Genomic DNA, 12,767 nt, shown 5'->3' on the forward strand with positions numbered 1-12,767 from the left:
TGTCAACCCCCTGGCGTTGTTTTTGTACTGTTTTTGTACTTATTTTGATTATTATTATTTCTCAATTGTTTGTAAATGTGGCAATTTATAAATAAAGGTTTATACAATTTTAAAAATAAATAAATAAATAAAAAATAACAATTAAATAAAAATAAAATAAAATAAAATAAAATAAAATAAAATAAAATAAAATAAAATAAAAACAGTTAAGGTGTGTTAGCACGTCAACAGTTAGCATAAGGTGTGTCAACCCCCTGGCGTTGTTTTTGTACTGTTTTTGTACTTATTTTGATTATTATTATTTCTCAATTGTTTGTAAATGTGGCAATTTATAAATAAAGGTTTATACAATTTTAAAAATAAATAAATAAATAAAAAATAACAATTAAATAAAAATAAAATAAAATAAAATAAAATAAAATAAAAAACAGTTAAGGTGTGTTAGCACGTCAACAGTTAGCATAAGGTGTGTCAACCCCCTGGCGTTGTTTTTGTACTGTTTTTGTACTTATTTTGATTATTATTATTTCTCAATTGTTTGTAAATGTGGCAATTTATAAATAAAGGTTTATACAATTTTAAAAATAAATAAATAAATAAAAAATAACAATTAAATAAAAATAAAATAAAATAAAATAAAATAAAATAAAATAAAATAAAATAAAATAAAATAAAATAAAAATAAAAAACAGTTAAGGTGTGTTAGCACGTCAACAGTTAGCATAAGGTGTGTCAACCCCCTGGCGTTGTTTTTGTACTGTTTTTGTACTTATTTTGATTAATTATTATTTCCCAATTGTTTGTAAATGTGGCAATTTATAAATAAAGGTTTATACAATTTTAAAAATAAATAAATAAATAAAAAATAACAGTTAAATAAAAATAAAATAAAATAAAATAAAATAAAAATAAAATAAAAAACAGTTAAGGTGTGTTAGCACGTCAACAGTTAGCATAAGGTGTGTCAACCCCCTGGCGTTGTTTTTGTACTGTTTTTGTACTTATTTTGATTATTATTATTTCTCAATTGTTTGTAAATGTGGCAATTTATAAATAAAGGTTTACAAAATAAATAAATACATTAAAAATAAAAATAAAAATAAAAATAAAAATAAAAATAAAAACAGTTAAGGTGGGTTAGCACATCAACAGTTAGCATAAAGTGTGTCAACCCCCTGGCACTGTTTTTGTACTTTTTTTTATTATTATTATATCTCAATTGTTTGTAAATGTTGCAATTTATAAATAAAGGTTTATAAAATAAAAAAACAAACAAACAAAAAAACAAAAACAAAATATATATTGTGTATATATATATATATATATATATATATATATATATATATATAATTTTGTATGTTGACACCTTGTAAGTACGCTAACATTTTATGCTAGTTTTTGAGCAAATTTTGTAGGTTTACACCTAAAAATAGTGCATTTTGGTATTTACTCTTATCCATGCTAGCTTTTTAGTTACCTTTGTATGTTTTAACCTAAAAATCATAGTTTTTTTTAATACTTAGCGCCATCTTGGAAGTATGCTAACGTTTTATGCCAGCTTTTTAGCTAATTGTGTATGTTTACACCTACCAATAGTGAACTTTGGTATTTACTCTTATCCAGTCACATGCTAACATTAGTATGTTAACATTTTATGCTAGCTTTTTAGTTTGTATTGTATGTTTTAAACTAAAAATCATAGTTTTTAATACTTGCCGCCATCTTGGAAGTATGCTAACGTTCAGCTTGTAAGTACGCTGACGTTTTATGCTAGTTTTTGAGCAAATTGTGCATGTTTACACCTACAAATAGTGCATTTTGGTATTTACTCTTATTTTATCACATGCCAGCATGCTAACACTAACGTGCTAACATTGTATGCTAGCTTTTTAGTTACCTTTGTATGTTTTAACCTAAAAATCATAGTTTTTAATACTTAGTGCCATCTTCGAAGTATGCTAACATTCAGCTTTTTAGCAAATGTTGTATGTTTACACCTACAAATAATGGTTTGTGATGCTCGGTGCTGTCGAGCAAGTATGCTAACAGTTAACGTGCGCTTCGATGGACCCCAGGCCAGGGGTTCAGGGCACAGATTGCAGGCCCATCAACCATTTTCTGGAATTTTCTCGATGGTTTTGCTCTTTTTTACCCCGGCGAAGCAGCTGATAAGGGACGTGGACGAGGAAGCGGAGAAGAGAGGCGGAGGCGGGAGCAAAGAGAATATTGAAGGAGCAGAAAAGGCTTATCAGATTGCAAAAAAGGTTGAACTCCGCAGGGAATGAAAAGAGTCTCTCCAAAATAAAAGTGGCCCCGCTGCCTTCAGGGAGGTGGAAGCAGCTCGGAGGCAACAGCGTGTCGGATCAATGAGCGGCAGACTGAACACGCCTTCTGACACACAAAGATCTCACACGCAGGAACAAAACAATGTCTGATATCTGCCTTTCCTTTCACTTTCACTTCATTTCTCCAAACAGTGTTGGCCATTAACCAGCTCAGTCTCCATATATATATTGTCCATTGGGTCAAATATTTGTATATTTACTGTGGATATATTCTACTGAATGCATGTATACAGTATGTCCCTGAAGGCACCATGCATGCCTTTGAGAGGACATAGGACAGGCACGCACGGACCTTCCATGGGCTCTAATCACACACGTAAGAAAAAAAATATATTTAAAAAAATAAATATATATATATATATATATATATATATATATATATATAAATAGTAAACATACTAGACAACTTGTCTTTTAGTAGTAAGTAAACAAACAAAGGCTCCTAATTAGTCTGCTGACATGCAGTAACATATTGTGTCATTTATACACCTATTATTTTGTCTACATTATGAGGGACAAACTGTAAAAATGGATTACTAATCCACTTGTTCATTTACTGTTAATATCTGCTTATTTTCTGTTTCAACATGTTCTATCTACACTTCTGATAAAATGTACTAATCACTTATTCTTCTCTTCTTTGATACTTTACATTAGTTGTGGATGATACCACACATTTAGGTATCGATATGATACCAAGTAGTTACAGGATCATACATTGGTCATATTCAAAGTCCGCATGTGTCCAGGGACGTATTTACTGACTTTATAAACATAATATACTTTTTTTTTTTATTAAAGAAGATGCTGTGATGGCAAAAAATATCGACGTAATCATAGTAGTATCACTCCTGTACTTGGTATCATTACAGTGGATGTCAGGTGTAGTTTGTTTACATTGTGACGCCGGTGAGCTATTGTATCCTCCTACGGTGTGTAGTGAAGCATGTTTAGCTATTCCTCGTCCTCCAGTGATAATGTTACTTGTAAGAAACGTACTTTATTTGTCGCCATGGAGGCCAGGATTAGTGATTTAGAAGTAGTTGAAACTAGCTAGCTGTCTTAAAGCGAGCGCCTCTTCCTGAGGGTGTTTCAGTGTTATAACTTCACCTTTATCTTTACTTTTTACACCAAAATGCGTCCATTCTCCCTTTTCTGTCTACACCCTGTGTCTGCTTGTAAGTACTCTGTGTGTGTGCGCTGCCCAACATGCTCCTCTGCTCGTAAAAAAAGAGAAATGTCACGAGGTGATGACGACGGGATAAGGGGGATGGGGGATCATACTTTTTAGAGGCGGTATAGTACCGAATATGATTCATTAGTATGGCGGTACTATACTAGTACCGGTATACTGTACAACCCTGGTGGTGACCATGTGTTAATTCATCACCACCAATCAGGAGGCTCTAAAGAAATGTAGGAAAATCTTTTTTTAAATACCACAAAGTCGAACAATTTCTGATGGCCTCTGCTCAATCAACTATGTGCTCCTGGGGGGACAAAGCCAGGAGGAGAGGAAACGTTTACTGGAGCAATCTGTGACCGCACGCCTCAATTTATTTCAATTATCTTTGCGCCGCTTCCCCTCCCCCACCTTTCTCCACCATCGGTGGTCGTCGAAAGCAGGGGCGTCCTAACTTTTTCTACCACACACTGAAAAATGTAAACATGCGGAGGCCATTTGGATGTCTTTCATTTTTAAAACCAATACTATATATATATATATATATATATATATATATATATATATATATATATATATATATATATATATATATATATATATATATATATATATATATATATATATATATTATATACAAATATATATATATTACATTTATATACAAATATATATGTATATATATATATATATATATATATATATATATATATATATTTATATACAAATATATATGTATATATATATATATATTTATATACAAATATATATATATATATATATATATATATATATATATTTGTATATAAATATAATATATATATATTTGTATATAAATATATATAAATATATATATATATATAGTATTGGTTTTAAAAATGAAAGACATCCAAATGTATATGTATATATATATATATATATATATATATATATATATATATATATATATATATATATATATATATATATATATATATATATATATATATATATATATATATATATATATATATATTTATATATTTATATATATGTCATTATTATCTTTTTGGGCAATGACATAAAAAAATAAAAAAATCACACAAAATCTTTTGGGGACCAGTCATAAAAGTGTTAAACTTTTTTTTTTTTTTTACTTTCATTGCTTAAGTCTCAAGATCAACTTCAGATCTGTCTCTTATAAGTTTTAATTATTTGTTTATGTTTAGTTTTTTTTTTTGTCGTTTGTTTTATGCCCTTTTGTCATGTAATTGTCAATATTGATTTTAATTCATTATTATTTTTTGAGCAATGACAAAAACAAAAAAAATCCCACTAAAATTCATAAAAGTGTTAAAAATAAGTTAAACTTTTTTTTTTTTTTTTTTTTTTTTTAACTTTCACCGCTTAAGTCTCGAAATCAACTTCAAATCTATCCGTCGGTTTTAAGCCCCACTCATAAAATTTTAAAAAATAAATTATAAATTTTTTGTTTTTACTCTCCACGCTTAAGTCTCCAGATTCAAATTTATCCGTTGATTTTAAGTTTTTATTATTTTTAACGTTTTGTTTTTTTTGGTTTGTTTTTTGCCCTTTTTATTGATATGAAAAACACACAAAATATGCAATATTTTCCCCCCAAAAGTATTTCCAAGTGGAATATTTGATGTGAAGTAATTGGAGCCTTAAATAGGTCAATAATTCATAACATTGATTTTGATTCATTATTATTTTTTGAGCAATGACATAAAAATAATCCTACTAAAACATTTGGGGACCCAAAAGGGCCCCTCATAAAATTTTGAAAAATAAGTTATAATCTTTTTTCTTTCACTTTCAACATTTAAGTGTCTCGATCAACTTCAAATCCATCGGTCAATTTTAAGTTTTCATTATTTATTTTTTTTAACGTTTTTTGTTTTGTTTTGTTTTTTTGCCCTTTTTTATTGATATGAAAAACACACCAAATATTCAATATTTTCCCCCAAAAGTATTTCAAAGTGTAATATTTGATGTGAAGTAATTGGAGCTTTGAATAAGATAACAATTCATAACACTGATTTTGATTCATTATTATTTTTTGAGCATTAAAAAAAATCCCACTAAAATGGTTTGGGACCCAAAAGAGCCACTCATAAAAGTGTTAAAAAAAAAAGTTATACTTTTTAAACTTTCACTACTTAAGTCTCAAGATCTACTTCGGATCTATCAGTCTGTTATAAGTTTTAATTATTTTTGTAAGTTTTTTTTTTGGTTTGTTTTATGCTCTTTTTGTCATAGAAAACGTTGTTTTATTTACATGGCAAAAACACAAAATATGTAATATCCCCCCCCCCCCCCAAATTTTTCAAAGTGTAATATTTGATGTGAAGTTATTGGAACCTTGAATAAGTCAATAATTTTTAACATTTTGAGCAATAACCAAAAAAAAATAATCCCACTAACATTTTTGGGGACCCAAAAGGGCCCCACTCATAAAAATGTTAAAAATAAATTATAATTATTTTTTTTTTTTACTCTCAACGCTAAGTCTCGAGATCAACTTCAAATGTATCCGTTGATTTTAAGTTTTTATTATTTGTAACTTTTTAATTTTTTTGGTTTGTTTTTTTGCCCTTTTTATTGGTATGAAAAACACACAAAATATGCAATATTTTCCCCAAAAAGTATTTCAAAGTGGAATATTTGATGTGAAGTAATTGGAGCCTTAAATATGTCAATAATTCATAACGTTGATTTTAATTCATTATTATTTTTTGAGCAATGACATAAAAAATAAAAAATCCCACTAGAACTTTTAGGCACCCAAAAGGGCCCCTAATAAAATTTTAAAAATAAGTTATACTTTTTTTTTTCTTCCACTTTGAACGCTTAAATGTCTCGATCAACTTCAAATGCATCGGTCAATTTTAAGTTTTCATTATTTCATTTTTTTACGTTTTGTTTTTTGCCCTTTTTATTCATATGAAAAACACACAAAATATGTAATATTTCCCCCCCCAAAAAGTGTAATATTTGATGTGAAGTAATTGGAACCTTGAATAGGTCAATAATTCATAACATTTTGAGCAATGACCAAGAAAAAAAAATCCCACAAAAATTTTTGGGGACCCAAAAGGGCCCCACTCATAAAAATGTAAAAAATAAATTATACATTTTTTTTTTACTCTCCACCCTTAAGTCTCGAGATCACTTCAAATGTATCCGTTGATTTTAAGTTTTTATTATTTGTAACTTTTTAATTTTTTTGGTTTGTTTTTTTGCCCTTTTTATTGATATGAAAAACACACAAAATATGCAATATTTTCCCCAAAAAGTATTTCAAAGTGGAATATTTGATGTGAAGTAATTGGAGACTTAAATATGACAATAATTCATAACGTTGATTTTAATTCATTATTATTTTTTGAGCAATGACATAAATAAAAAAAAATCCCACTAAAACTTTTAGGGACCCAAAAGGGCCCCTAATAAAATTTTAAAAAATAAGTTATACTTTTTTTTCCCCACTTTGAACGCTTAAATGTCTCAAACAACTTCAAATGCATCGGTCAATTTTAAGTTTTCATTATTTTATTTTTTTACGTTTTGTTTTTTGCCCTTTTTGTTCATATGAAAAACACACAACATATGTACTATTTCCCCCCCAAAAAAGTGTAATATTTGATGTGAAGTAATTGGAACCTTGAATAGGTCAATAATTCATAACATTTTGAGTAATGACCAAAAAAAAAAATCCCACTAAGATTCTTGGGGACCCAAAAGGGCCCCACTCATAAAAATGTAAAAAATAAATTATACTTTTTTTTTTTACTCTCCACGCTTAAGTCTCGAGATCACTTCAAATGTATCCGTTGATTTTAAGTTTTTATTATTTGTAACTTTTTAATTTTTTTGGTTTGTTTTTTTGCCCTTTTTATTGATATGAAAAACACACAAAATATGCAATATTTTCCCCAAAAAGTATTTCAAAGTGGAATATTTGATGTGAAGTAATTGGAGCCTTAAATATGTCAATAATTCATAACATTGATTTTAATTCATTATTATTTTTTGAGCAATGACATAAAAAATAAAAAATCCCACTAAAACTTTTAGGGACCCAAAAGGGCCCCTACTAAAAATTTTAAAAAAAAGTTATACTTTTTTTCCCCCACTTTGAACACTTAAATGTCTCAAACAACTTCAAATGCATCGGTCAATTTTAAGTTTTCATTATTTTATTTTTTTTACGTTTTGTTTTTTGCCCTTTTTGTTCATATGAAAAACACACAAAATATGTAATATTTCCCCCCCAAAAAAGTGTAATATTTGATGTGAAGTAATTGGAACCTTGAATAGGTCAATAATTCATAACATTTTGAGCAATGACCAAAAAAAAAAAAAAATCCCACTAAAATTTTTTCGAGATCACTTCAAATGTATCCGTTGATTAAGTTTTTAGTATTTTTAAGGTTTTTTGGGTTTTTTTTTGGTTAGTTTTTTTGCCCTTTTTATTGATATGAAAAACACACAAAATATGCAATATTTTCCCCAAAAAGTATTTCAAAGTGTAATATTTGATGTGAAGTAATTGGAGACTTAAATATGACAATAATTCATAATATTGATTTTAATTCATTATTATTTTTTGAGCAATGACATAAAAAAAATCCCACTAAAAACTTTGGGGACCCAAAAGGGCCCCTCGTAAAATGTTTAAAAATAAGTTATACTCGTGTACAAGTGTCTCGATCAACTTCAAATGCATCGGTCAATTTTAAGTTTTCATAAAAAAATTTTTTTACGTTTTGGTTTGTTTTTTGCCCTTTTTTTTATTGATATGAAAAACACACAAAATATGCAATATTTTCCCCCAAATGTATTTCAAAGTGGAATATTTGATGTGAAGTAATTGGAGACTTAAAATAGATCAATAATTCTTAACAACACTGATTTTGATTCATTATTATTTTTGGAGAAATGACTGTTTCCAATAAATAATGTCATGTCAGCTTTTTACCGGTTTGTTCTTTTATTCCACTTTTTTGTTTTTTATGTACCACCATACCAAATGTTCAGTGTTTGTAGAATGTGCTGTTTTTGTATTTAAAATGTAGATCAAGTGCAGCCAATGAACTCTCACCGTGGAACTGGGAGTGTTGGTGCCATACCCTGAGGAGGGCAGGGAAGCCAGGGACCATCTGCGTCCATCAGGCCTGAGGAAGGCAAGGGAGCGTCAACAATCATCGTCTTTTTCACTTTAAAAGCAAGAAAAGTCCATGTAGTGTACACACACATTGTGAAGGCATGTAGTGTACACACGCATTATGAAGGCATGTAGTGTACACACGCATTATGAAGGCATGTAGTGTACACACGCATTATGAAGGCATGTAGTGTACACACACATTATGAAGGCATGTAGTGTACACACGCATTATGAAGGCATGTAGTGTACACACGCACATTATGAAGGCATGTAGTGTACACACGCATTATGAAGGCATGTAGTGTACACACACATTATGAAGGCATGTAGTGTACACACACATTATGAAGGCATGTAGTTACACACACATTATGAAGGCATGTAATGTACACACACATTATGAAGGCATGTAGTGTACACACACATTATGAAGGCATGTAGTGTACACACATTATGAAGGCATGTAGTGTACACACACATTATGAAGGCATGTAGTGTACACACATTATGAAGGCATGTAGTGTACACACGCATTATGAAGGCATGTAGTGTACACACGCATTATGAAGGCATGTAGTGTACACACACATTATGAAGGCATGTAGTGTACACACGCATTATGAAGGCATGTAGTGTACACACACATTATGAAGGCATGTAGTGTACACACACATTATGAAGGCATGTAGTGTACACACACATTATGAAGGCATGTAGTGTACACACATTATGAAGGCATGCAGTGTACACACACATTATGAAGGCATGTAGTGTACACACGCATTATGAAGGCATGTAGTGTACACACACATTATGAAGGCATGCAGTGTACACACACATTATGAAGGCATGTAGTGTACACACACGCACTCGCTGTGACCTTCAACCCCCGCGACTAAAAAAAGGAAGGCGGACCTTCTGGAAGAAGCGAAGGAAAAGTGGGCGGGTCCACTTGGTGAGAAGTTGCGAGGGCTGTCCAATGGGCTGCTTCCTACAACACAAGGATGGAAAGTATCATTAGTGGTTAGCATTCTGATATTAGCATGATGGATTGGTGGCTAGTTTTGCAGGTGTACACTACTATTAGCATGTTAGCTCATTTTGCTGGTATACACCTCAGTGTCATACATTTTAGTATTTCACAAATGCTAACTGTAAGCACACTATTGTTAGCATGTTAGCCTTTTTTAGTTCATTTTCCTGGTGGACACCCCAGTGTCATACATTTTTATATTTTATTAATGCTAACTGTCAACACACTATTGTTAGCATGTTAGCCTTTTAGCTCATTTTGCTCAGTGTCATACATTCTAGTATTTCACAAATGCTAACTGTAAGCACACTATTGTTAGCATGTTAGCCTTTTTAGCTCATTTTGCTGGTGTACACTTCAGTGTCATATGTTTTAGTATTTCACAAATGCTAACTATAAGCACACTATTGTTAGCATGTTAGCCTTTTAGTTCATTTTGCTGGTATTCACCTCAGTGTCAAAACTTTTCAGTATTTCACAAATGCCAACTATAAGCACACCTTTTTTAGCTTGTTACCTTTTTTAGCTCATTTTGCTGGTGTACACCTCAGTGTCATACATTTTAGTATTTCCCAAATGCTAACTGTAAGCACACTATTGTTAGCATGTTAGCCTTTTTTAGCTCATTTTGCTGGTGTACACCTAAGTGTCAAACTTTTTAGTATTTTAAAAATGCCAACTGAAACACACATACAGTTAGCATGTTAGCCTTTTTAGCTCATTTTCCTGGTGGACAACCCAGTGTCATACATTTTTATATTTTAATAATGCTAACTGTCAACACACTATTGTTAGCATGTTAGCCTTTTAGCTCATTTTGCTCAGTGTCATACATTCTAGTATTTCACAAATGCCAACTGTAAGCACACTATTGTTAGCATGTCAGCCTTTTTAAGTTAATTTTGCTGGTATACACCTCAGCGTCAAACTTTTTAGTATTTCACAAATGCTAACTATAAGCACACTTTTGTTAGCTTGTTAGCTTTTTTTTAGCTCATTTTGCCGGTATACACCTCAGTGTCAAACATTTTTATATTTGACTAATGGTAACTGTAGGCACACTATTGTTAGCACGTTAGTATTTTTTAGTTAATTTTGCTGGTATACACCTCAGCGTCAAACTTTTTAGTGTTTCACAAATGCTAACTGTAAGCACACTATTGTTAGCATGTTAGCCTTTTTAGCTCATTTTGCTGGTGTACACTTCAGTGTCATATGTTTTAGTATTTCACAAATGCTAACTATAAGCACACTATTGTTAGCATGTTAGCCTTTTAGTTCATTTTGCTGGTATACACCTCAGTGTCAAACTTTTTAGTATTTCACAAATGCCAACTGAACCCCACTACTGTTAGCATGTTAGCCTTTTTAGCTCATTTTCCTGGTGGACACCCCAGTGTTATACATTTTTATATTTTACTAATGCTAACTGTCAACAAACTATTGTTAGCATGTTAGCCTTTTAGCTCATTTTGCTCAGTGTCATACATTCTAGTATTTCACAAATGCTAACTGTAAGCACACTATTGTTAGCATGTTAGCCTTTTAGCTCATTTTGCTCAGTGTCATACATTGTAGTATTTCACAAACACCAACTGTCAACACACTATTGTTAGCATATTAGCCTTTTTAGCTCATTTTGCTGGTGTACACTTCAGTGTCAAATGTTTTAGTATTTCACAAATGCCAACTGTAAGCACACTTTTGTTAGCTTGTTAGCTTTCTTAGCTCATTTTGCTGGTATACACGTCAGTGTCATACATTTTAGTATTTCACAAATGCTAAATGTAAACACACTATTGTTAGCATGTTAGCCTTTTTTTAGCTCATTTTGCTGGTATACACCTCAGTGTCAAACTTTTTCGTATTTCACAAATGCCAACTGAAACCCACTACTGTTAGCATGTTAGCCTTTTTAGCTCATTTTCCTGGTGGACACCTCAGTGTCATACATTTTTATATTTTACTAATGCTAACTGTCAACAAACTATTGTTAGCATGTTAGCCTTTTTAGCTAATTTTCCTGGTGGACACCTCAGTGTCATACATTTTTATATTTTACTAATGCTAACTGTCAACAAACTATTGTTAGTGTGTTAGCCTTTTTAGCTAATTTTCCTGGTGGACACCTCAGTGTCATACATTTTTATATTTTACTAATGCTAACTGTCAACAAACTATTGTTAGTATTTTAGCCTTTTTAGCTAATTTTCCTGGTGGACACCTCAGTGTCATACATTTTTATATTTTACCAATGCTAACTGTCAACAAACTATTGTTAGTATGTTAGCCTTTTTAGCTAATTTTCCTGGTGGACACCTCAGTGTCATACATTTTTTAAATTTTACTAATGCTAACTGTCAACAAACTATTGTTAGTATGTTAGCCTTTTTAGCTAATTTTCCTGGTGGACACCTCAGTGTCATACATTTTTATATTTTACTAATGCTAACTGTCAACAAAACTATTGTTAGTATGTTAGCCTTTTTAGCTCATTTTCTGGTGGACACCCCAGTGTCATACATTTTTATATTTTACTAATGCTAACTGTCAACAAACTATTGTTAGTATGTTAGCCTTTTTAGCTAATTTTCCTGGTGGACACCTCAGTGTCATACATTTTTATATTTTACTAATGCTAACTGTCAACAAACTATTGTTAGTATGTTAGCCTTTTTAGCTAATTTTCCTGGTGGACACCTCAGTGTCATACATTTTTATATTTTACTAATGCTAACTGTCACCACAATATTGTTAGCATGTTAGCCTTTTTAGCTCATTTGCTGGTGTACACCAATGAGTCATATTTTCTGTTACGCGACGCCATCTGGCCAGCGTGCTAACTGTTAGCATTTCAGTTTGGGCACCCGTGAGTTTAAACGATACCGAAGCATCGATGCCTTATAAAAGACAAAAACACTGTGTGTGTGTCACTTTAAGAAAAATAGCGCCAAAATAAGGAAAATATTCTTCTCTTCCTGTTTACTATTTGGCTCACTGACCAGAGTTGTGCTTCGAGCGTTATGAAACACAAAC

At 31.0% G+C, this 12,767-nt stretch overlaps 2 protein-coding genes across 2 annotated transcripts in view; one reads left to right on the plus strand and one right to left on the minus strand.

Annotated features, from left to right (window-relative positions):
• LOC133633627 (microtubule-associated serine/threonine-protein kinase 1-like) overlaps positions 1 to 9,687 on the minus strand; it is an 83,294-nt gene extending 73,607 nt beyond the window's left edge. The window contains exons 1-2 of the mRNA XM_062026211.1: positions 9,614 to 9,687; positions 8,633 to 8,705 (exon numbers count right to left, since the gene is read on the minus strand). The gene's annotated coding sequence lies outside the window, so the exon portion shown is untranslated. The remainder of the gene's footprint in view (positions 1 to 8,632; positions 8,706 to 9,613) is intronic.
• The window catches only part of LOC133633435 (dihydropyrimidinase-related protein 1-like), a 17,823-nt gene continuing 7,188 nt past the window's right edge, over positions 2,133 to 12,767 (plus strand). Inside the window, exon 1 of the mRNA XM_062025960.1 lies at positions 2,133 to 2,264. Within this exon, the coding sequence (XP_061881944.1) occupies positions 2,133 to 2,264 (132 nt within the window). The remainder of the gene's footprint in view (positions 2,265 to 12,767) is intronic.

The sequence above is a fragment of the Entelurus aequoreus genome, linkage group LG18 (assembly GCF_033978785.1).
Source record: "Entelurus aequoreus isolate RoL-2023_Sb linkage group LG18, RoL_Eaeq_v1.1, whole genome shotgun sequence".
NCBI classification, from domain to species: domain Eukaryota; kingdom Metazoa; phylum Chordata; class Actinopteri; order Syngnathiformes; family Syngnathidae; genus Entelurus; species Entelurus aequoreus.